Here is a 25,407-nt window from a genome sequence, read left to right on the forward strand (position 1 = left end):
AAACAACCCTTTCACAAGAACCTTGAACAAGCCTTTAAAGTGGACAAACAGGAGACCCAAAGTAAAAAATAAAGAAATATTGCTTTGACTTATCTTATAATGTGAAACAAGAAAGGTTGGGTTTATGGAATGTTTAACTGAGACTTCACAAGATTTCTTCTTTCCTTTTGATTTGTGTGTGTGTGTGTTTAGAGAAAAAGTGTGTGTGTCCACCTGAACTCGGATTTTATAAATGTAATGCAGACCTGGGAACCCATACGATTTTGCCGTATTTTGTACGCATGATTGTCTAGAATACGATCAGTACGGTCAGTGGAAACAAAATACAATGAGAAAAACTCCTAGACCACTTTTCTTCACAAGCGCATCCCAAAGCTGATCCAGTATTTTGACACATGATTACGGTTTTTGTCAGAAAACATTGAAAGAAGTATTTGTTTTAAATGTATTGGTAAACTTATCTAACGGTGATACTGGCGCGTGTGAAGCATGTTTAAATCATGGATGTTCAAAAGCTGTGTGGAGTACACTCATTATTCTGAAAATACACCAAGTTTGTTTGAGAATACTCCAAGTGCAAAACAGGGGTTCCCAGGTCTGGTAATGCAAATGCACAAAGTGTCATTGTTAACACAAGATACAGTTTGAAAATAACACCAGGTGCAAAAACACAACAAAAAACAGAGAGAAAGATCAAAATTAAGCTAAGAAAGAAACAACCACCCACACTTACACACACTGACATTAATTATAAGGATCAAGCAGTTGAGAAAGAAAATAAATTGCTAACTAAGAATGTTACATGAATACATAATAAGTGAAAGAATAAAAACGTATGTACAAGAAGCGCATTGTATAGAAAAATTGTACTTTATAAGTGTTTAAGACTGGGTGTGAAGCAAAAATTCGCAAATCAAACGTAAAGTCAGAATACTATGCAACAATATACATTAGCTCTGCAAAACGATGGATATTGCGCAAGAAAACAGAGAGAGGGGAGGGGGGGGGTGCACTGAAGACCGTCCAGCATGAAATAGGAAACGGACGTACTATTTGAACACCCCCTTAACCACATGCTTAATGAGACTTTGATCTGAGTGCATCAAGCAACCTCTAGAACTTGATATTTCACATCACCCCGGATCTGGATCTAATGGAAGGGAGGGGGTGGGGGCGGCAGGGTTCCGGGAAGTATGCAGCAAGTACTGACCTAAAAAGAAAAGTGGAATAATCATGCGCTATCTCTGAACGTCTGTTTAGACTTGCCAGAGGCTGGATCACAGGCACATGTATGCCACTGGGGTGGGGTGGGTATAACAAGGGAGGAGAACACCACCACCCCCACCACCCCCCCCCCCCCCCCAGAGGTGTCGTGTGCCTGTGGTATGCATCTTTTGGTGAGCTCCCTTTTGGAATGGAAATTTCGCAATTAATGGCTTGATAGAACATCCAGTCTCAGTAAGAAACGTTTACAGTCACTATAGACATAGACATAATATTAGACTTTTATCAGGTGAAAGTTAGAGCACAAACGCACCGTCCGTGCACTGACACACACACAGTCAAACACACACACACACACCCACACACACGCACACACACATTCACCAGAACTGACTTTAACCCCTCAGTCTCCCGTGGCCGTGGCTTGTGCCTGTGCTCCAGCTTGGCTGCCATCTTGAATTTCCCGCTGTATGACGTCACTGCTACCAATCAACATGGACACAGACGACAAAAATACCCGCAGCGAAACCTGTCCAACAGGTTTGCACACTAACCGGCACTCGCTATTATTTTCCGATATTCCTGCCCCGGCATGGCCAGCTATTTTTGTCACACAACACAAGTTGTACAGCCAGAGCGAAACCAGTACTTCTGGGGATGGGCGATTAGAAGACCTACTCCGGTGCCTGAGGAAGTTTGTGTCATCAAGGGAGGTGTCTTCTGCTTCCAGACGAGTCTGGCATTGCGGGAAGGATACGTTTGAAGAGCTTGTGTGCTCGGGTAGGCCTGGGAACTTCAAGGTAAGCTTGCAAGCGGCTCTGCTTGTTTATTTGACACAACCATTACTAGTGTATTTGATCTTTGGTGATTCTAAGTCTAACGTGCGTCCATTGAATCGTTACAATTTTATTAGTCAGCGTGCAAGCTATTCTATTTCTAATGAGGAGGTAGTAAAAGCAATGTTTGATCAATGAGGATGAAAGGAGGTAACATAACAAGATGTCTTTTGGGGCGCAAATTGTAGAAGATAACCATGCACCCATGGAGCACCACCTTGTAAACATAAACAGCACACTGCACACACCCAATAACTTGAATAAGATTAACTGTAGTAAAATCATAAAGACTGCAACTATTTATGATTACAGACATTCTCTGTTATTTTACTGGAGTTTCTTAGATATGGTTTTATTTTCAGGCTAAATGAGTATAAGATTAACGTGCAGACCTGGGAACCCATACGATTTCGATGTATTTTGTACGCCTTTTTGCAGTACGGTCGGTTGAAAAAAAATACGAGAAAAATTACCTGTCTATTTACTGGGGCACTGTTTATTTCAAATGATTAAAAATAACTTTACAACTCGACATTTGATCAATGATTACAGCTTTTGTTATTAAACATTGAAAGAATCATTTGTTTTAAATGTATTGGTAAACTTAATTAACGGTGCAACGGACGTGTGCGAAGCATGTTTAAATCATCGATGTTCAAATGTTGGGTGGAGTAAACTCATTTTTTCTGAAAATACGCCAAGTTTGTTTGAGAATACTCCAAGTACAAAACAGGGGTTCCCAGGTCTGAACGTGGTTTTGAATTAGAGCAAGTGTATTTTTTCTTGGACTGTAAAATGTTGTCAGATTCAAGAAACAGCGTCCCTTTTAAATCCACAACATGTACGTGTCTCTGTCAGTTTACTTCTGATGTATTATAGACATAAAACATTTCAAGTCATTCGCAGGTACCACTGTACTGACAGTGACACACTCAGTTTCATAAAATTAAAAACTTAAACTGCAATTGTTCGAACGAAAAATTAATGTCCTTTTCTTTTCCTTCAGGGTTCCAAACATGGCACGCATCTTGTGGGTAATGGCAGCCTTAGTTTGCCATGTTTCTGCAAACTTTGAGTCGCAGACGTGCAATTTTGAGAGAATGGCAACCATACAGCCAGGAGCACAGGCCATGCTTGGTGGGCTAATTGGCATGCACGAACAAGGAAAAAATGGCTATGGATGTGGATTACCTACTGCCAGTAAGTACATTCATGCACAAGTTTGTCTTCAAAATCTATAAACAGTTGCTTAAATTTGTTTTGTTTTGTTAGGCAAAAAAAAATAAAAATAGTCTGTTTACGGTAACCCGACTGACCCTATTTTTTTCGCGCGACCCTAGACTTTTTTGGGGGGGGCATTTGGGGGAGAAAAAAAAAATCTTTTGTTATTTTTGCAAAACAACGTAAAAATATGTTTTTTTGGGGGGGGGGAAAAATTCGACCTGCCGACCCTATTTTTTGGGCCTATGTTGCCGTAAACAGACCTATTTTTTTTTTGGCTTTAAAGGCACAGTAAGCCTCCCGTAAACCATCACAGATCTATACTGTCAGGCTTTTACACACAGTAAGCCTCCCGTATACCATCACAGATCTATACTGTCAGGCTTTTACACACAGTAAGCCTCCCGTAAACCATCACAGATCTATACTGTCAGGCTTTTACACACAGTAAGCCTCCCGTAAACCATCTCAGATCTATACTGTCAGGCTTTTACACACAGTACAAACACCCTTTCATTTAAACACTCACCGCTTAAGAACATCCTAGGTGTCCTCCGTAAAGAGCGAGCTGTTTTCAAAGAATTTATTTTTGCGTGGTTTATCTTACCCCTGAGCCATCGTGAACCCGTGTGATCCAGTTTCCCTTTTTCACAATGCAGTCGTCAGTTAGTTAATAGTAATTTGAATGCGACTCGCTGTGAGCTTATCTGCAATAGCACGTTATTATGTACCTCTGACTATGCATGAAACAAACGGCTGTGGTTCACAAGAACTCTCGTGATGGCTTTTGACTGTTCAGAGGAACTGGCGATAGACATAAACCGTCGTCTGCTACGAGAACCACAACCTTGCGTGACCCTGCTTCCGGGCGTTTCTTTTTTTAAACTTTCAAAACTTTGAATTGTACTGATCTTGTCTTGATGAAAAAAGAATTCTTTTATGATTTAAGAATGTTTGTGTAACAAGCTGTCAATTTATTATTTAGATTTTAAAAGTTAGGTCTGCGCCAAAGCGCACCACGGTCCGATTGTCTCTGACACAATCCGCAAAATTAATTCTTTGAAAATTGCTCGCTCTTTACGTAGGTCACCTAGGATGTTCCCGTTTGGTGAGCGTTCAAATGGAAGGGTGCTTGTACTGTGTGGAAAAGCCTGACAGTATCTGTGGTGGTTTACGGGAGGCGCACTGTGCCTTTAAGTTTAATAAATATTTTGTTTGTGTGTTTCTGTGCCACTTTTTGGTGTGCTTGTGTTTTTGAGTCACTTGAGAAAAAGTGACTCTATGTAATCGGTCAGTGTTAGTCTGTCCGGCCGGCCGGCCGTCCGTAGACACCACCTTAACGTTGGACTTTTCTCGGAAACTATCAAAGCGATCGGGCTCATATTTTGTTTAGTCGTGACCTCCAATGACCTCTACACTTTAACGATGGTTTCGTTGACCTTTGACCTTTTTCAAGGTCACAGGTCAGCGTCAAAGGAAAAATTAGACATTTTATATCTTTGACAAAGTTCATCGGATGTGATTGAAACTTTGTAGGATTATTCTTTACATCAAAGTATTTACATCTGTAGCCTTTTACGAACATTATCAGAAAAACAAGGGAGCAACACACAACTTAACGTTGGGCTTTTCTCGGAAACTATAAAAGTGACCGGGCTCAAATTTTATGTGAACGTGACTCATTGTGTTGTGAATAGCAATTTCTTCCTGTCCATCTGATGCCTCATATAATATTCAGAACTGCGAAAGTGACTCGATCGAGCGTTTGCTCTTCTTGTTTTAATTCTATTTGTCTAAGACATAAGACCTAGACATGTATGTATTGATGTATACCAAAGACAGCCTAACTGTTTCTGTTGCAGAATGAGATTTTTGTTGTCAAATAAGTTTCACAGTTTGACATTGGTGTTAGTTTGATAAAAACAAAAGTCATCCTCTGGAGAGAAAGCAGCCATTTTGTTGATTTTTGGCATGTGCTCAAGTGGGGTTAACTGATGTAAAAATAAATGGTCAGAACTATTATGATTTGCTATATATATGGTTTCTTTGGTAAGTACGCTCTGTGGCACTGGGCACATCTTCTAGACAAAATGCTCCAAGCGATTATGGTTATGAAGTCTATGTGCAAAATGTTGCAGGAAAAATACATTTACTTCAAATTCAGAAATGTTTTTACCTTTTACCTGCTGGGTGACAATTTCAGAGAGACAAAGAGAGAGAAAAGCTGTGTTTGTGTGTGTGTGTGTGTGTGTGTGTGTGTGTGTGTTTCTCGTTCCTGATGAATTTGACTCTTTTTGCCAGGCATGCAATCCTATGAAGCCCTCAGATATGCCCTTGACCTTGTGAACAAAAAGGACGAGTTTCTGAATGGAGAGTTCTTGACAGACTACTATGTGCCTGGAATCCGCATGGGTATGTGTTGCTTGGGATGGTCAATTGACCTGCAGATGTCATTTGTGTCAATTTGAGCCAAGTGTGTTTACAAATGCCATCGTGCACTGAAGTTTTTTGTTGGCTGCCAATCCAGTGCAGGGTTCTTGTCCATTTTCACAAGTATGATTAAAATTACAAAAATTAACCTTTCTTGTTTGTTTGAGTTTGTTGGTGTGTAACAATGTAGTGCACGATTGAATCCTGCTGTTGTTGGTGGTGTATAAACTGCAGAGGAAGAATATGTCTAATAGCTGTGAACTATGATTTGCTTTTTAATTTAAAGTTGTGTCATACAGAACAGTGTATACTTTCAGAGAATGTCCAGCAGCATTAGCATGCACAATTCTCAATAATGTATTCTTTTGCTTCTACCCGTCTGAGTCTTTGAAAGATGATTTTGTTGAGAAAATTAATAATAATAAGAAGAAATTATGAGAAAACAAAGAGAGCGAAAGGAGTGTGTGTGTGTGTGTGTTTGTGTATGTGCGCGTGTCGGGGTGTGTGCATACACATGAGGTTGTAAGCTTGTTTATACGTGATATTGACCCATTGAATAATAGCCCGACATGTTTTGCAGGTATGCGAGTGATGGACACCTGTTCTCAGGAGGGCGTGGCAGTAGCAGGTGTAGGGTCCATCTTTCCAACCATTGGGTCAGACTCTCGGCAATGTACACAAGGGTCCAATGTCACACTCGGTCAGTGAATTATCTATACTCATTTGGTTTGGAGACATTATTACCTTACGAAAGTAGTGTTTTCTTACACTTATTTTTATGTTGAATGATTTACAGTACAATGTACACAACAGTTAAACATCAATCAATCAGTGAAATATCGGTACTTATTTAGTTTGGAGTCTTTGGGTTCTAACATTATGTACTACTGTTAAGAGGATGGTCTCTTCTTAGATTTATTTGACTGTTCATGTTGAGTGATAATAACTGATATAGTTTATATATATACAGAAAGTCAGCGACTGGTGGTCAGTACTGTTCCATGGGCACAATCACAGATTTTAACGTTCCGGGTGGATTTGTGTAAAACTGTAAATTGTAATGAAAGGGAATGTCCAGCAATTGTACAAGCCATGCATAAATGGGCGGGGAGATTGCTCAGTTAGTATGTAGCGGCGCTTGCTTTGATAGGAGTTTGTAGCTATCAGCGTGGGTTCGAATCCTGGGTTTGGCAAGGGATTTATTTCCCAGAGTCAACTTTATGCGGACTCTCCTCGGGGGCCGAACACCGCCATGTGCACACATGCGCTCGATAAAGATCCTAAGCTCACAGCAAAAGTCTGTGGAAGTGGAACAAATCAACACACACATGAAGAAAAAGGGGAAAAATGAGGTTAGCACCGAAATGTATGGCAGCTCGTTATCCCCAGGAAAAAAGCAACATGAATTTCCATGAGGGTAACCTCACAGGACTATATGACATTACCTACCGATTACCGAAGTTGGTGAAAAGGGAGCAGGCATGTTCAGCACCTTGCTCTTCACTGTGTGTTTGACAATTGGTCCATTTTCTTTCCCAGGCATCATAGGAACTTCCAACAGCGGAGTAACAGGGAAGGTCGCCACTTTCTCCAACTTGTTTGAGATTCCTGTTGTGTCGTACATGGCCACTGCCCCTGACCTGACCTACAGCGGGAACTACCCCAACTTTCTTCGCACCATTCCGCCCGATGATGACCTCATGCAGGTGTGTGTGTGTACAGTGATTTTAACAGATGATGATTTGGCTTTATCTCTCTCTCTGGTCTGTCTATTTTACTGTCTCTTTTCTTTCGTTCTTGTTGGCTCACGTAAGTGTAGCCTATGCGATGCTAACTTTTGTCTGTCTGTGCGTGCGTGCGTGCGTGTGTGATAGAAACTTTAACATTTGACTGAACACCGAAATACTAATTTTACCGGGTTATTATCCAAGCAACAGCTTCAAAGTATTGAAGCAATGATCAACATTTCGTCGGCACGTATGTACATAAAGTGTGTATCCAAAGAAAACGGGTGGTGGTGGGTTTTGGGGGGGTAAAAACTGGTGACTTGTTTGTGTTGTGTGTGGTATGTAGACCAGGTCAGGGGTCAAGGTTAGGTCAGATCGCGTGAAGGATTGTGGTATAGATACAGTTCTCACCCAGCTGCAGTTCGCCAATTCGGGGAAGACGATTTCACATTGTTCGGGCTCCAGAAAAAATAGATAAAGAAGATACCAAAGGAGATTTCCTACAGGTTGATCTGCACAGCGTGTTTTCAGTGTCTGCGCGAGGAAGCGCTGTCGAAAGGGCAGTGTCGATCTCAGTGACAGTCGTGTCCCCGTAAGTAGGCTACACTAGTACTGACAGACATATCTAGATCTAGCGTCTCCCACTCTTGCACCGTGTCTATGCTTACTGTGTGTGTGTATGGAGTATTGATGGTGTCTGTTGATGGTTGGAGTATTGATGGTGTCTGTTGATGGTTGGAGTATTGATGGTGTCTGTTGATGGTTGGAGTATTGATGGTGTCTGTTGATGGTTGGAGTATTGATGGTGTCTGTTGATGGTTGGAGTATTGATGGTGTCTGTTGATGGTTGGAGTATTGATGGTGTCTGTTGATGGTTGGAGTATTGATGTTGTTTGTTGATGGTTGGAGTATTGTAATAAAGGAGAGTTGTAATGAGTGTACGTACAACTGCTACTCACACAATGACAAGTTACCATTACCAGTGGTTGTTATGCTATATGTTGAATTAAATTCTTGTTATTGTTCATTTGTTTGTTGTGTCTCGCACAGGTGATGGGTCGAGTGTTGAAGCAAATGAACTGGAACTATGTGGTGGTGGTGTACGAGGATACTGCGTACGGCCGGCAAGCATACGACGCACTGAGACCGGTCTTGGCAAAGGAGGGGATATGCCTGACTGCCGCTATCATGGCCGACCCAAGTGATACCTCCGTTAACACTGTCAACAGCCTGTTAGAGCAGGTGAGAGTGAACATCTTGAGTGTCCAGAGAGGTTTTGGTGTGTTGTGGAATGCAAGCGAGATGGTGTGACTTGGAGGTGGAGATGAGCTTGATAGACTAATGCTGAATGGTGTATTCCAATGACTGAAGTTTGAAATCAGGAACAAGAAGAAAGAAAAGGAAGGAAGAACAAGTCGTGTAAGGCGAAATTACTACCTTTAGTCAAGTTGTTGAACTCACGGAATGAATCTGAACGCACTGCATTTTTTCACCAAGACAATACAGCTTCGTCAATGGTCCAGTAGTTTCTCTAAAACGCTCTATACACGCACACATACATACACAGACATACACCACACCCTCATCTCGATTCCCAGTCAATGTTAAAACATTTAGTCATAACATAAAAAGGAAGAGCGTTCAGCATGGATGGGTCATAATCATGCTGGTGAAATGTAGACTTAAACTATAATCGTCTGCATCTAGCAAAAATTCCTAGGTAATGGAAGCACTGAAAGACTACCTGTTTCTACATTGTTCCTGTCCGTATTTTCAGGTGGTTGCCCTAGATACAGTGGGTACCATTTTCCTTGGTGGCAGCGTCATGGCAACAGCTCTGCTGGAGAGGGGATCCCAAGTGAACGATGCTGGAAAACTGCAGTGGGTTTTCACGGATAGTATTCCTCTTGATTCCTCATTCTCCACATCATACGCCCGAGGTATCATCGCCATCGTCCCTGCTTCACGCTACATTGTGGAGTTTGAGGATCACTGGGTGAGTGTGGCTCATTATACATTCGTTTAGAAACTGTTTGGTGTTCTATATAACAGCAGGGACATTATGGAAGTAAACAGGCATGGGATTCTTCAACCAATTTGCAGATTTCTGGCATTTTTGAAACTCTAGATGTAATTCTTGAAATTCATAGATTGAATCATTTTGTTTATTTCCACTCGGGAATCTGGTGAGTCTGAATATTGAGCAGCCCCTGTCAAGCCCGCCAGCTGGAGATGAAAAAAATTAACATTGAGGTTTTCTTGGATTTAATTGAAGCTAAAGCTGTATAACTTTACACAGTTCTAGGGTTTGATGACCGCCAGACATGACACAAGTCTGGTCGAGGTTCTCTCTCTCTCTCTCTCTCTCTCTCTCTCTCTCTCTCTCTCTCTCTCTCTCTCTCTCTCTCTCTCTCTCTCTCTCTCTCTCTCTCTCTCTCTCTCTCTCTCTCTCTCTCTCCCCCCCTCTCTCCCGCTCTCTCTCTCTCTCTGTCTCTCTCTCTCTCTCTCTCTCTCTCTCTCTCTCTCTCTCTCTCTCTCTCTCTCTTAACTGACTGGAAACATTTGTTCAGGTGAGGTTAGATGAGGAGAATCCATCTTCAGAGAACCCTTGGTTCAAGGACTGGTACATGGACAAATATCAGTGCAACTTAATAGGCGCCAGCAAGTACGCTAGTCCATGTGCAAATATCCCCCTCAACTTGCTGAACGCTCAAGACAAGGAGCGACAGAAACGTCTCAGCTTCGTGCAGGTGAGAAAGAAAGAAACAAATTGTAAAAATTGTGTCAAGGTTTGCGTAGATAAAAGAACAGTTTACTTCAAAAAGATTAGGAACATGAGAGTGCAGGTGAGAATAATAATTTAAGAACAAGATAACAATGAAAACGTACTCACCAAAAACATGGACAATAAGGCCTAAAAAAAAAAATAGGTGTGGTTACGGTAACCCGACCTACCCTATTTTTAGGGGCCGACCCTATAACTTTTTATTACATTTGTCAAAAAAAAACCCACACACACAAGAAAACGAGTGCAGAAAACGCAATGAAAGCGAAAGCGCCCGAGTCGCACACTTATTTCCCTGTCAAGTAGGTTTAATTTGTACACATTAGAAAAAAAAGTTTAAAAAAAAAAAAAGTGATTGCCTACCTTCCTACCCTATTTTTTTGGGCTATGTTACCGTAACCACACCTATTTTTTTTTTTTGGCCTAACTACATGAGTGTGACGAAAAAAGAGGACCGGTTTCGAACAAATTAGTTCTTCATTAGCAGGCATGAAATGAATATAAAATGAGAGATGACAGCAAGAGAAAGAAGAAAATCAGTCAAGAAGCAGAAAGACAGCACCTTACGTTGAGAAAAAATTGTTTTAGGTCTTGAGTTGATTTAGGTTTTCTATGGAAATTTACTTGTGTATTAACGTGAAGTTTTTCTCTGTTCAGAAATTCAATATCTTCAGGCTGTAAGTTTTGAATGTATGTGACCTAAAAGTGAGGCTTGTGTGATACAAACTGATATGCTGACACTACTGAAGTGTGAAGTTTGACATTGATGAGTTGTGTATCTTGTTCCCGAGAACAAAAACTGGATATTTCAATGTACAAAGAAAGTCTATTTTTCTAGACTCCAAGTTTTGTTTCTGTTTGTTATTTTCCACTATATTCATGGATGCTCAGATCTAATACTCAGCATTTTTCATCTCATGGTCTGCAGGACCAGTTTGTCGAGCCAGCCGTACACTCCGTGTTTACATATGCGTACGCTCTGCGCCAAGCTCAAGAACGCAAGTGTGGAGTGGGTTCTACAGGTGTCTGCGATCTACTGGCCAACATGACTCACGAGGAGTTCCTCAACGACTACCTCAAGAAGGTGGACTTTACTTACGCCGCTCGTGAGCGCGTGCCCAGCTTGGCATCGGACCAGTACGCTCCATACAAGGCAGCCAAGCGGCTTCAGTTTGACAGCCGGGGCGACATCTTCAGTCCGTCCTTCTCCGTGTGGAACTACAATAATCTGCCCACTGGAGAGGAAAACTCCACTGCCTACAAATTCAGAGATGTAAGTTTGAATTTCTATGACAGAATGAGAAAAAGAAACAAGTCGCGTGAAGCGATATAAAAATAATTAATCAAGATCAACATCACAAAGCAGTCATCACCGAACACCAAGACGGGTCACGCTCACCTCCGTAGTACTTACTGGACCTATTTTCTTTCATTCTGAGCAAATATTTAGAGTAAACTTCTAAATAGCAGTCAAGTAAAAGAGAACTCCACATTTTTTTTCTTCTAAATAACAGTCAAGTAAAAGAGGGCTCCACATTTTTGGTTTGTGGGAGTCAAGGATGCTTTGCTTTTATTTGTTTGTCCCTCGAAATCGGCGTATGCCGCTTGAATGGCGGGGTAAAAACGGTCATACATGTACAAATCCATTCACGCAAAGCCATAGGGAGTTTCAGCCCATGAACGAAGAAGAATAAGAATTTATTTGTGTTATTTTATTTTGTGTAATTGGTATGAACAGAGGAATCAAAGGTGGAGAGGGTGATATTTTCTTTTTTTTCTATTTTAAAATTATTTATCCTTACATGGTCTGAATGATTTTAATGGGAGGGGCACAGTTGTGAGAGGTCAAAGGGTTTGTTCACAAGACGGTACGTTTTCATGTCTGTCGTTTCATGCCTTGTCCTGTTTTACAGGTAAGGGTAGGTAGTCTTGGATGGATTGTCTAGCAAATTGTAGGTTTGTTACAGTACAGCTTGAATTTTGTAGATGCTTTATGGCATGGTTGAAAATGTTTTAAATTCTTTGCTTTGCCGCCAGTCTTATTTCCTATTTCCTCACATTGTTTGCTGTGCCTTGAGCCTCACTTCTGCCTCCTCTTTCAACAGGTTGGCAACTTCATCAACAACCGTCTATCTCTGACGACTGGAAACATTCGCATGTACACGGAGAATCGTCAAGTCCCCTTGGTCCCTCTCCCGACCTCTCCCTGCCCATCCAGCGGCTGCTCTCCGTGTCTGGGTATTGCCCAGGAGATGAAGTACTACTACCAGCCCGGTGACATCGTCATCAACGGCGTTTTCTCCCTGCACAACAAGGGGCCGTCAAAGTTCACATGCGGTGGACTCTTGTCGGCCGCTCACCCTCTGTACCTGGAGGCCATGATCTACGCAGTGAAGAGGGTCAACATGGACAACATTCTGCAAGGTGTCCAGCTCGGTGGCCTCGGAATTGATGACTGCATGGACAGCGAACTATCCTCAAACTTCATCATGCAGGTAAACATTTTTAAAATGGATCAGGCTTGAGACCACTCCTTGGACCTGCGATTATTCAAGGAAAGTGACGGTCTTCCCGAAGAGATATTTTGGGCCACCCCATTAAAATTTGTTTAAGAAAATAATCGAGCAGCAATCTTTCACATTTGCTTCTGTCTGTTCTGGCTGGCAAGAGAGGCCAGCAAATGGCTTTTAAAATTACAAAATGTTGTTTCCATCGGTGGGGTTAGGGTTTTGGCCCCCTACCAGGATGTTGCCTCTGCACCCCACTTGGCCCTAAGCTACCCTTGACACGTTTTCAGAATGTTGTCTCCTAAGCTGAGCTCAAGCCTGTTTTAAATGAATACATGAATGGAGAAGTAAATTGTTAAATGATTCATTGAACAAACACTGACATTTGCTTTAAAACAAAACAAATTCACAGTTGTCATTGACTTGAAAATGTCTGTTTTTATCAGGTACAACAAGGCATGTTGAAAGTGCGTAATGGCTCGGGCACAGAGCTGGACCCACGCACAGTGGAAGCTTACACCGCTGCCTACAACACCCCACTGACACTCCCATTGGCTGGCCTGATGGATGATATCTTCATGCAGCCGATGGTCGGATACCGCGCTTCAAGTTCCAAGCTGGACAAGTAAGAAAGTTGACTTCATGGTTCTCTCTTTGTTTCTGTGGTTATTATTTGGAATGCATGTTGGTATTTACACCTTTCGTTTCTTTGTTTGGGGGTTATTACAGTCAAACTTTTCTATAGTAACCACCTAGTAGATTGACAAAATGTGGTGATTATTAACAGGTATGAGTATGAAAAGGTGAGTCATACATTTTAAAATATAAAGCTAAAGTTGTCCATTGTTGCTCGGCAGGTTCAACTACTACCTGAAAACGATTCCAGGGATAGAGCAAGAGTTCCGCGCCATCATCATGATCATGAAGAATTATGGATGGCACTACACCCAAGTCGTCTACTCTGCTAATGAAGATCCTTACAACGAGGACGACGTCATGCTGTTCCGTCGCATGGCAGCAGAGGCAGGAATCTGTGTGTTGGCCACGCTTACTTTTGAAGCCAACCAAACCATGGTTGTTGACCAGCTGGCTAACCACCCCACAGTGCGACCAGTGGTGTTGCTGATGAACAGAGACAACCACAAAGACTTTCTGCAAGCCCTCAGCGGCAACCAAGCCTGGGCCAAAAACGACTTCATTGTGACCACCACTTTCGGCAGCGACGGCACCGTCGCCAAGACTTTTGAGACGGAGACAGAAGGATACATTGCTATCGACTTCATTTACTCCAACCTGACTCGGTTTTTCAGTGACCTTGCCACCCAAAACGTCGGCAGTTACCGTGTGAACCCGTGGTTTGAGGAGTGGTTCGAGTCCGTGTTCAACTGCTATGTTGGGGACAACCCTCAGGGGTTGCCGACACCATGTTCCGTTACTACTGGCATCACTAATGCCCCGAAGTTTGAGCGTGACCTGAAGGTTGTGCACGTGATCAACGCTGTCTACGCTATCGCTCGAGGCCTCGACAGTGTGCTTGAAAAGTGAGTATTTTGCTTGTGTGTGTGTGCGTGTGTGTTTGTCTGTGTTTGTGTATGTGTTTGTGTTTGTGTGTGTGTGTTTGTATGTGTTTGTCTGTATGTGTGAGTGTCAAAGAAGGAGAGAGAGAGCATGTGTGTATATGTATCTATATGCAACTGAAATGTCTGATAGTTTGTGTGCATCTTTATCTCTGCTGTGTGTGTGTGGATGTTAACTTATGTAGTCTTTCCAAAAACAAAGAGACTGCCAACGTTCCAAAATTCAGAATAAAAAAACAAGAAAGGTAGGAAGCCGAGTGAATGAAATTCAATTCCAATGAAATGAAGATTCATTCGCTCGGCTTCCTGATGAGTGGGCAAAAACTGATTCTATCAAGATAAGTTTTGTGTGAATATTTGCTTGTCTGTTCACTTAAAAGACCGTTGGGTCGAAATATCTGTGAATGTATTGTTTTGTCAATAACAAACGTTCCAACAACCTACCTTTCTTGTTTTTTTATTATCAGGGGTGGGACTTTTCCGCGAATCCGCGGATTTCCGCGGACACAACTTACGAATTCCACTGGAGTAATCTATTTTTCCCCCTCCCATTTCATCACAGTATCTATAACTTGTTGACTGAATGATATGGAGAGAAGTGAAGATGGAACGGAACACTGGAGGCTTGAGAGTTAAATTGTGCTGACTGAAAACTCCTGATAACTAATAGTCATTTTGTGCTTCAATGCACTGAATCATACTATTGCCAGTATTGGATTATGCATTCACGGTTTATTAGTAAGTATGCACCATTAAAATGTTACCATTGTTGTGTTAAAGTGGGTTTTTTGGGGGGGTTGGTTTGGTTTTTTTTTTTTGGGGGGGGGGGGGGGGGGGGGGGGGGGGGGGAGGAGTGTGAGGAGAATGTCTTTTTTACCTGATCCAAACAAGTTGAATTTTAGTCTGGGTGGGGATGTAGCTTAGTCGGTAGCGCGCTGGATTTGTATCCAGTTGGCCACTGTCAGCGTGAGTTCGTCCCCACGTTCGGCGAGAGATTTATTTCTCAGAGTCAACTTTGTGTGCAGACTCTCCTCGGTGTCCGAACACCCCCGTGTGTACACGCAAGCACAAGACCAAGTGCGCACGAAAAAGATCCTGTAATCCATGTTAGAGTTCGGTGGGTTATAGAAACACGAAAATACCCAGCATGCTTCCTCCGAAAACGGCGTATGGCTGCCTAAATGGCGGGGTAAAAAACGGTCAGTGTACATGGGAGTTTCAGCCCACAAACGCAGAAGAAGAAGAAGAATTTTAGTCTCAGAATGCACCAGATAGCACAGATTTTAATGTTCCATTTAAACAAAATTAGGGGGAGCATGCCCCCGAACCCCCCTAGAAAAAGGGGATTTCCTCGTTTTGAGAAAAGGGGGATTTCCTCGTTTTTCATCACAAGAGAGTCCCACCCCTGATTATGTGGTCTTTGTTTTGTTTGCTTTGACAGCTTGTGTTTGTTTCTCTGTGTTTTAGGTACTGCGGTGCCATCTACAATGGAGTGTGTGCAGTTTGTTTCTCTGTGTTTTAGGTACTGCGGTGCCATCTACAATGGAGTGTGTGCAGTTTGTTTCTCTGTGTTTTAGGTACTGCGGTGCCATCTACAATGGAGTGTGTGCAGTTTGTTTCTCTGTGTTTTAGGTACTGCGGTGCCAGCTACAATGCAGTGTGTGCAGTTTGTTTCTCTGTTTTAGGTACTGCGGTGCCAGCTACAATGCAGTGTGTGCAGTTTGTTTCTCTGTGTTTTAGGTACTGCGGTGCCAGCTACAATGCAGTGTGTGCAGTTTGTTTCTCTGTGTTTTAGGTACTGCGGTGCCAGCTACAATGCAGTGTGTGCAGTTTGTTTCTCTGTGTTTTAGGTACTGCGGTGCCAGCTACAATGCAGTGTGTGCAGTTTGTTTCTCTGTGTTTTAGGTACTGCGGTGCCATCTACAATGGAGTGTGTGCAGTTTGTTTCTCTGTGTTTTAGGTACTGCGGTGCCAGCTACAATGCAGTGTGTGCAGTTTGTTTCTCTGTGTTTTAGGTACTGCGGTGCCATCTACAATGGAGTGTGTGCAGTTTGTTTCTCTGTGTTTTAGGTACTGCGGTGCCAGCTACAATGCAGTGTGTGCAGTTTGTTTCTCTGTGTTTTAGGTACTGCGGTGCCAGCTACAATGCAGTGTGTGCAGTTTGTTTCTCTGTGTTTTAGGTACTGCGGTGCCAGCTACCATGCAGTGTGTGCAGTTTGTTTCTCTGTGTTTTAGGTACTGCGGTGCCAGCTACAATGGAGTGTGTGCAGTTTGTTTCTCTGTGTTTTAGGTACTGCGGTGCCAGCTACAATGCAGTGTGTGCAGTTTGTTTCTCTGTGTTTTAGGTACTGCGGTGCCAGCTACAATGCAGTGTGTGCAGTTTGTTTCTCTGTGTTTTAGGTACTGCGGTGCCAGCTACAATGGAGTGTGTGCAGGCTTTGTTACTGCTAGTCGTGCCAACAAAGGCAAAGATTTGCGGGATGAAATTCTACAGGTTTCTTTCAACATCGAGGACACTAACCCTCTGCAGCAATTCAGATTCTCTGGTCGCAGTGGCGCCTACCCTTTCACTGTCTACAGCTACCGCTCTGGCCAGTTTAACATGGTGAGTTTTTTTTTACAGTGGAACCCCCCTTTTAAGACCTCAACAAATCTGAGAAAATCAGGTCTTAAAAAGGAGGGAGTCTTAAAATGGGGGTACATTTACTGAACTTATGAACAGAAAGTTTGAGATAATAGGGTCTTAAAAAGGAGGAAGTCTTAAAAGGGAGGGAGTCTTAAATTGGGGGTCTTAGAGGGGGGTTCCACTGTCCTTGCACACTTGTGTTTCTATTTACAAACCAGCAAGGAATTGAAAGATCCGCCCGATGTAAAGCTATAAATAACAGTGCTTAAAGTCAAACTGCTTTCATGTGTACATCTTTGACGATACAACTCGCACCACATATTGTTCTTGCATGTACACACAGAGAATGATACTTCAGTGGAACCCCACGATACAACTCGCACCACATATTGTTCTTGCATGTACACGCAGAGAATGATACTTCAGTGGAACCCCACGATACAACTCGCACCACATATTGTTCTTGCATGTACACGCAGGGAATGATACTTCAGTGGAACCTCACGATACAACTCGCACCACATATTGTTCTTGCATGTACACGCAGAGAATGATACTTCAGTGGAACCTCACGATACAACTCGCACCACATATTGTTCTTGCATGTACACACAGAGAATGATACTTCAGTGGAACCTCACGATACAACTCGCACCACATATTGTTCTTGCATGTACACACAGAGAATGATACTTCAGTGGAACCCCACGATACAACTCGCACCACATATTGTTCTTGCATGTACACGCAGAGAATGATACTTCAGTGGAACCCCACGATACAACTCGCACCACATATTGTTCTTGCATGTACACGCAGAGAATGATACTTCAGTGGAACCCCACGATACAACTCGCACCACATATTGTTCTTGCATGTACACACAGAGAATGATACTACAGTGGAACCTCACGATACAACTCACACCACATATTGTTCTTGCATGTACACGCAGAGAATGATACTTCAGTGGAACCCCACGATACAACTCGCACCACATATTGTTCTTGCATGTACACGCAGAGAATGATACTTCAGTGGAACCTCACGATACAACTCGCACCACATATTCTTCTTGCATGTACACACAGAGAATGATACTACAGTGGAACCTCACGATACAACTCGCACCACATATTATTCTTGCATGTACACGCAGGGAATGATACTTCAGTGGAACCTCACGATACAACTCGCACCACATATTATTCTTGCATGTACACACAGAGAATGATACTTCAGTGGAACCTCACGATACAACTCGCACCACATATTGTTCTTGCATGTACACGCAGAGAATGATACTTCAGTGGAACCCCACGATACAACTCGCACCACATATTGTTCTTGCATGTACACGCAGAGAATGATACTTCAGTGGAACCCCACGATACAACTCGCACCACATATTGTTCTTGCATGTACACACAGAGAATGATACTTCAGTGGAACCCCACGATACAACTCGCACCACATATTATTCTTGCATGTACACGCAGGGAATGATACTTCAGTGGAACCTCACGATACAACTCGCACCACATATTGTTCTTGCATGTACACGCAGAGAATGATACTTCAGTGGAACCCCACGATACAACTCGCACCACATATTGTTCTTGCATGTACACGCAGAGAATGATACTTCAGTGGAACCCCACGATACAACTCGCACCACATATTGTTCTTGCATGTACACACAGGGAATGATACTTCAGTGGAACCCCACGATACAACTCGCACCACATATTGTTCTTGCATGTACACGCAGAGAATGATACTTCAGTGGAACCCCACGATACAACTCGCACCACATATTGTTCTTGCATGTACACACAGAGAATGATACTTCAGTGGAACCCCACGATACAACTCGCACCACATATTGTTCTTGCATGTACACGCAGAGAATGATACTTCAGTGGAACCTCACGATACAACTCGCACCACATATTGTTCTTGCATGTACACGCAGAGAATGATACTTCAGTGGAACCCCACGATACAACTCGCACCACATATTGTTCTTGCATGTACAAGCAGAGAATGATACTTCAGTGGAACCCCCCTTTTAAGACTTCAGACAATCAGGTCTTAGAAAGGAGGGAGTCTTAAAATGGGGGAGGGCAGGGATGTAGCTCAGTCGGTAGCGCGCTGGATTTGTATCCAGTTGGCCGCTGTCAGCGTGAGTTCGTCCCCACGTTCGGCGAGAGATTTATTTCTCAGAGTCAACTTTGTGTGCAGACTCTCCTCGGTGTCCGAACACCCCCGTGTGTACACGCAAGCACAAGACCAAGTGCGCACGAAAAAGATCATGTAATCCATGTCAGAGTTCGGTGGGTTATAGAAACACGAAAATACCCAGCATGCTTCCTCCGAAAACGGCGTATGGCTGCCTAAATGGCGGGGTAAAAAACGGTCATACACGTAAAATTCCACTCGTGCAAAAAACACGAGTGTACATGGGAGTTTCAGCCCACGAACGCAGAAGAAGAAGAAGAAAAACAAGTCGCGTAAGGCGAAAATACAATATTTAGTCAAGTAGCTGTCGAACTCACAGAATGAAACTGAACGCAATGCCATTTTACTCGTAGCATCGTCAGGCCACCGCTCATGGCAAAGGCAGTGAAATTGACAAGAAGAGCGGGGTAGTAGTTGCGCTAAGAAGGATAGCACGCTTTTCTGTACCTCTCTTTGTTTTAACTTTCTGAGCGTGTTTTTAATCCAAACATATCATATCTATATGTTTTTGGAATGAGGAACCGACAAGGAATAAGATGAAAGTATTTTTAAATTGATTTGGACAATTTAATTTTGATAATAATTTTTATATATTTAATTTTCAGAGCTTGTTTTTAATCCGAATATAACATATTTATATGTTTTTGGAATCAGCAAATGATGGAGAATAAGATAAACGTAAATTTGGATCGTTTTATAAATTTTTATTTTTTTTTACAATTTTCCGATTTTTAATGACCAAAGTCATTAATTAATTTTTAAGCCACCAAGCTGAAATGCAATACCGAACCCCGGGCTTCGTCGAAGATTACTTGACCAAAATTTGAACCAATTTGGTTGAAAAATGAGGGCGTGACAGTGCCGCCTCAACTTTCACGAAAAGCCGGATATGACGTCATCAAAGACATTTATCAAAAAAATGAAAAAAACGTTCGGGGATTTCATACCCAGGAACTCTCATGTCAAATTTCATAAAGATCGGTCCAGTAGTTTAGTCTGAATCGCTCTACACACACACACAGACACACACACACACACACAGACACACACACACACACACGCACATACACCACGACCCTCGTCTCGATTCCCCCCTCTACGTTAAAACATTTAGTCAAAACTTGACTAAATGTAAAAATGGGGGTCATTTTACAGAGGATATGAACAGAAGGTTTCAGGAAACAGGGTCTTAAAAGGGAGGAAGTCTTAAAAGGGGGGGTCCACTGTATAGTGACTGGTATGTGAGTCAAACTTTGGACTGTCTGGTTTTTTATTACATTTAGTCAAGTTATGACTAAATGTTTTAACATCGAGGGGGGAATCGAGACGAGGGTCGTGGTGTATGTGTGTGTGTATGTGTGTGTGTGTGTGTGTGTGTGTGTGCGTGCGTGTAGAGCGATTCAGACCAAACTACTGGACCGATCTTTATGAAATTTGACATGAGAGTTCCTGGGTATGAAATCCCCAGACGTTTTTTTCATTTTTTTGATAAATATCTTTGATGACGTCATATCCGGCTTTTCGTGAAAGTTGAGGCGGCACTGTCACGCCCTCATTTTTCAACCAAATTGGTTGAAATTTTGGTCAAGTATTGTTCGACGAAGCCCGGACTTCGGTATTGCATTTCAGCGTGGTGGCTTAAAAATTAATTAATGACTTTGGTCATTAAAAATCTGAAAATTGTAAAAACAATATTTCTTTTATAAAACGATCCAAATTTACGTTCATCTTATTCTCCATCATTTGCTGATTCCAAAAACATATAAATATGTTATATTTGGATTAAAAACAAGCTCTGAAAATTAAATATATAAAAATTATTATCAAAATTAAATTGTCGAAATCAATTTAAAAACACTTTCATCTTATTCCTTGTCGGTTCCTGATTCCAAAAACATATAGATATGATATGTTTGGATTAAAAACACGCTCAGAAAGTTAAAACGAAGAGAGGTACAGAAAAGCGTGCTATCGTTCTCAGCGCAACTACTACCCCGCTCTTCTTGTCAATTTCACTGCCTTTGCCGTGAGCGGTGGACTGACGATGCTACGAGTATACGGTCTTGCTGCGTTGCATTGCGTTTAGTTTCATTCTGTGAGTTCGACAGCTACTTGACTAAATGTTGTATTTTCGCCTTACGCGACTTGTTGAACTTGTTTGTGTGATGTGGCTTGAGTGTAACCCAAACATTTGCAAGAGACTGAGCTTCAGCAATGCTTTCGAAGCTAAGTTTGTTATCTGTACCATAAGTGTTTATTTGTCTGTCCACTTGACAATTGGGTTGAAGTTCTTGTCAATGTTTTGTTTTGTCATAAATTAAACGTTCGAATAACTTGATAAATTCTTGATAATCAATTGTTATTCAGAATGTTTGGTTGATGTGATTGGCATATGAGCAAAACATTTGACTGACTGGTTGATATTTAGCGTGTTTGTGTCATGTGACTGGAATGTGAGCAAAACATGTGACTGACTGGTTGTTATTCAGTATGTTTTTTTGATGTGATTGAAATGTGAGCAAAACATTTGACTGACTGGTTGATATTTAGCATGTTTTTGTCATGTGACTGGAATGTGAGCAAAACATTTGACTGACTGGTTGATATTTAGCATGTTTGTGTCATGTGATTGAAATGTGACTGGTTGATATTTAGCATGTTTGTGTCATGTGATTGAAATGTGAGCAACACATTTGACTGACTGGTTGGTATTTGGCATGGTTGTGTCATGTGACTGGAATGTAACGAAACGTTTTCATACAGATTGGCACAGTGACATCTTCAACCAACAGCATTTCCCTGCAGACGAACGCGCTGGCAAACACTGTCACTCCTACCTGCCCGAGGCCTTGCGTCGAGTGTCTCTACATGTTTGCCTACCAGAAGTACTGGTAGGTTCCTGTTCCCTTCTTGTTTATTTGACTTAGTTTTGGTGTGTGCTGTCCTTGTATTGGTCAGTACAGATTTCTTTTCTTCTTCAACTTTGTTCATCTCACTCACAGTCACATGGGTGGGATTCTTCCGGTATATTCCGGAAATCCGGATTCGTAATGTCTGTGGTGACGTTTTTTGGGTTGTTAATTATACGAATCCTTCAGCGTCTGGGGACCCCCCTCCCCCCTTAGAATTCTTCAGGATTCATGACATTTTTCAGTCCCACCCATGCAGTCATTTTGATGTGTAGTTTTTCAGTTTTTGTTGTTGTTTTGTTGGTTGTTTGTTTGGTTTTGTTTCCCGTATTTTGTTTCTTAGATGTGCTGGTGATAGATTCACTTTTACCCAAAATAAGAGATATATCAATGGATGAAACATCTGTTAAAAAAATACACATTTGTTAAGATGAACATTTGTTAAAATACAATTCAAAGGAACTCTCAGCCTATCTTGGTTTGTTTTTCTTCTCTTGATTTTAAAGTTTTAGCAGTCTGTCAATTTCAGATTTATTTTTGAATGAGTTTTGGTTTTAGACGAATAATACTGTAAGGTGAAGGGCTTGAACATAATTGTTGTGATCCAGTGAAAGACGCTTATTTACTACTGCCATGCAAAGAGAAAAACAGTTGTTCAAATTGGTGGGTTGAAACATGCACATGTTTGTGTGTATATGAACAATGAAATAAAAACAAGCATGAATTTCATAACATGATTCTGAATCTCATCGCTTACCTGTGATCATCCAGGTACTTGGACGGCGACCTGATCATCCCAGCGGTGTTTGATATTCACTACAAAGGAACGTCGATGTACAACTGTGGCATGCTGCGCGACAGGAATGGAGTTCAGTACACTGAAGCTTTCAAGTACGCTCTTGACTTTGTTAACGGTGGAGGATCTGGTGTGAACCTGACCGGCGTCCGATTGGGCGGCCTGGCATTTGATGGCTGTACAAGTCCTGCGCGATCTTCCGCCATCATCAACGGCGTGATGGGAAGGGCTTTTCCCATCATGGACAATGCTGGTAAGTTTTTGTTGTTGCTTGAGTGTGTGTGTGTGTGTGCGTGTTTGTTGTTGCCTCTGTGTGTGTGCGTGTGTGTGCATGTGTATGTGTGTGTGTGTGTGTGTGTGTGTGTTTCAAGGCATATTGATGAAAAACACTGTGCGGAGAGATATTCTTTATTCTGTATTATGCATCTAGCGTACGACAGAGCAGCGTACTCAACAATATTTTTTGCCTCAGGTAAACACATGGACATCTCGAAGCTGCTGTCATGGCTGACTTACGACAGCGAGTCGACCATGGAGGCGGCTGACATGTTGAAGATGATCGGCATGCCGCTCGTCAGCCCTGGCGCAACTGCTCCCCAACTTCTGGACAAAGTGAAGTGAGTCTTTGAAGCTTGCATGGCTGGTATACAATACTTCTTCTTCTTCTTCGTTCATGGGCTGAGACTCCCATGTTCACTCATGTTTTGGGCACGAGTGGATTTTTACGTGTATGAGCGTTTTTACACGGCCATTCAGGCAGCATATGCCGATTTCGGGGGAGGCATGCTGGATATTTTCGTGTTTCTATAACCCACCGAACTCTGACATGGATTACAGGATCTTTTCCGTGCGCACTTGGTCTTGTGCTTGCATGTACACACGAAGGGGGTTAAGTCACTAGCAGGTCTGCACATAAGTTGACCTAGGAGATCGGAAAAATCTCCACTCTTAACCCACCAGGCGGCAGTGGCCGGGATATAAACTCACGACCTCCCGATTAGGAGGCTGATTCTTACCACCACGCCCCTGCGCCGGTTGGTATACGTATAGGTTACAACACGAGTGGTTTTTTATATGGCTTGTATTTCAGTCAAGACCCAGCGGATGAATATCATCGGGAGACACGAGCCTTTGGCGAGTGGCTCTCGATTGATATTCCCGCTGGGTCTTGACTGAAATACAAGCCATATAAAAAACCACGAGTGTTGTAATCTGTATATCCCATTCTACCATCAAACACAAAGTGTAGACTACTAGCGGCACTGTTGCGATCTGTGGAGCGTGAAACAGTGTTTTCAGCGAGACTTGGCCTTTTTGCAACCTTAAACTAAGTGACCGTCGCTGAAAAAATAAAACGAATGAGTGCATCTATAAGTACGCGGTAACACTACTTTCAGACCGTTTAAAAGCTTTAAGTAAAGGTTCATAAGTTGCAAGAAAGTAATGAAGTCGTATAGAAATCCATTTAGTTGAAGCGCACAATTCTTTTGCGTTTCAGGTCGGCGGAACGGGGAAACCGGTTTGGCCCCCATTTGGCTTACTCGACTCGATTCAGAATCGATTCCACGTTGTTTTTTTCGAACGCATTATTATACAATTAGTCTTATTGACAGAGAAGCAAATTTTAGGGAACACATATGTAGATTTAACCATTTGCTCCCTATTTGAAATGTATCTACATGTTTTGCGAGTGTGTTTGCATGAACCTGAACTGGTATGGGTGCGAGGAAAACAGGACCCAAGTCTGTCACCGCCGCTTGATTGCATTTTGAAAGAATATGACTGGATTACGGAAAAATACACACATGTTAAGTTCTTAGATACCTTCATCGCCAATGTGGACTTACTGCAGAGCCAGGCAAAAGAGTAGACTTGCTCGCAAAACACGTGAAACAGCTGATGATAGCGAAGCCCAACCGTGCCAGGTAAGGACGGTCTGACAGATTCTCAAAAGTCGTCTGCTAACGAAGCAAGGGGAGGGTACTCGTGTTTTTGTTTTGGTTCGCTAGCATCTGGTTATCTTGTAAGTTGAATGTTCGTTTTTTCCCACCTGTATTGCTTTCATAATGAAAGAAACGTTTGCTTATTGCATCTCATACATCAGATCAGTTCTGAGATTCATTTTTGCGTGCAACTGATATGGTTTTCTGAGCCGTGCAATACGATTTTGGAACTTCATACAAATGTGTCACATTGTTCGGCGCGAGGTCAAAGGTCGGGAGCAAAGTAGTTCTTCGCCCAAATCGGAATCTGCACTATCATATATTTTTTTGAGTCCATGATGTATTTATTGAGCTATAAAAATACAACATATATACCCATACTGAAGTAACAGAGACAAAGAAGGGAGGTCATGGGATATAATACAATACAATACAATACAATACAATACAAACACCAACACAACACAACACAACACAACACAACACAGCACAGCACAGCACAGCACAACACAACACAACACAACACAAATAACAATACAAATACAATGCAATACAATACAATACCAACACCAATACAATTCAATA

At 42.2% G+C, this 25,407-nt stretch overlaps 1 protein-coding gene across 3 annotated transcripts in view; it reads left to right on the plus strand.

The window, feature by feature from the left end:
* The first annotated feature begins 1,844 nt into the window (after window positions 1-1,844).
* Window positions 1,845-25,407, plus strand: part of LOC138975332 (uncharacterized) — a 60,080-nt gene continuing 36,517 nt past the window's right edge. For 2 of the 3 annotated variants that reach the window (XM_070347990.1, XM_070347991.1), the window contains exons 1-16: window positions 1,845-2,024; window positions 3,067-3,260; window positions 5,583-5,693; window positions 6,292-6,411; window positions 7,251-7,417; window positions 8,489-8,680; window positions 9,216-9,434; window positions 10,009-10,188; window positions 11,152-11,496; window positions 12,329-12,718; window positions 13,177-13,355; window positions 13,588-14,271; window positions 16,708-16,912; window positions 21,938-22,065; window positions 22,855-23,132; window positions 23,352-23,496. In XM_070347990.1, the coding sequence (XP_070204091.1) occupies window positions 3,077-3,260; window positions 5,583-5,693; window positions 6,292-6,411; window positions 7,251-7,417; window positions 8,489-8,680; window positions 9,216-9,434; window positions 10,009-10,188; window positions 11,152-11,496; window positions 12,329-12,718; window positions 13,177-13,355; window positions 13,588-14,271; window positions 16,708-16,912; window positions 21,938-22,065; window positions 22,855-23,132; window positions 23,352-23,496 (3,527 nt within the window). In that variant the 5' untranslated portion in view covers window positions 1,845-2,024; window positions 3,067-3,076. The remainder of the gene's footprint in view (window positions 2,025-3,066; window positions 3,261-5,582; window positions 5,694-6,291; window positions 6,412-7,250; window positions 7,418-8,488; window positions 8,681-9,215; window positions 9,435-10,008; window positions 10,189-11,151; window positions 11,497-12,328; window positions 12,719-13,176; window positions 13,356-13,587; window positions 14,272-16,707; window positions 16,913-21,937; window positions 22,066-22,854; window positions 23,133-23,351; window positions 23,497-25,407) is intronic. The other variant, XM_070347989.1, reaches the window with a different exon arrangement.

Source organism: Littorina saxatilis, linkage group LG9 (genome assembly GCF_037325665.1).
Source record: "Littorina saxatilis isolate snail1 linkage group LG9, US_GU_Lsax_2.0, whole genome shotgun sequence".
NCBI lineage: Eukaryota > Metazoa > Mollusca > Gastropoda > Littorinimorpha > Littorinidae > Littorina > Littorina saxatilis.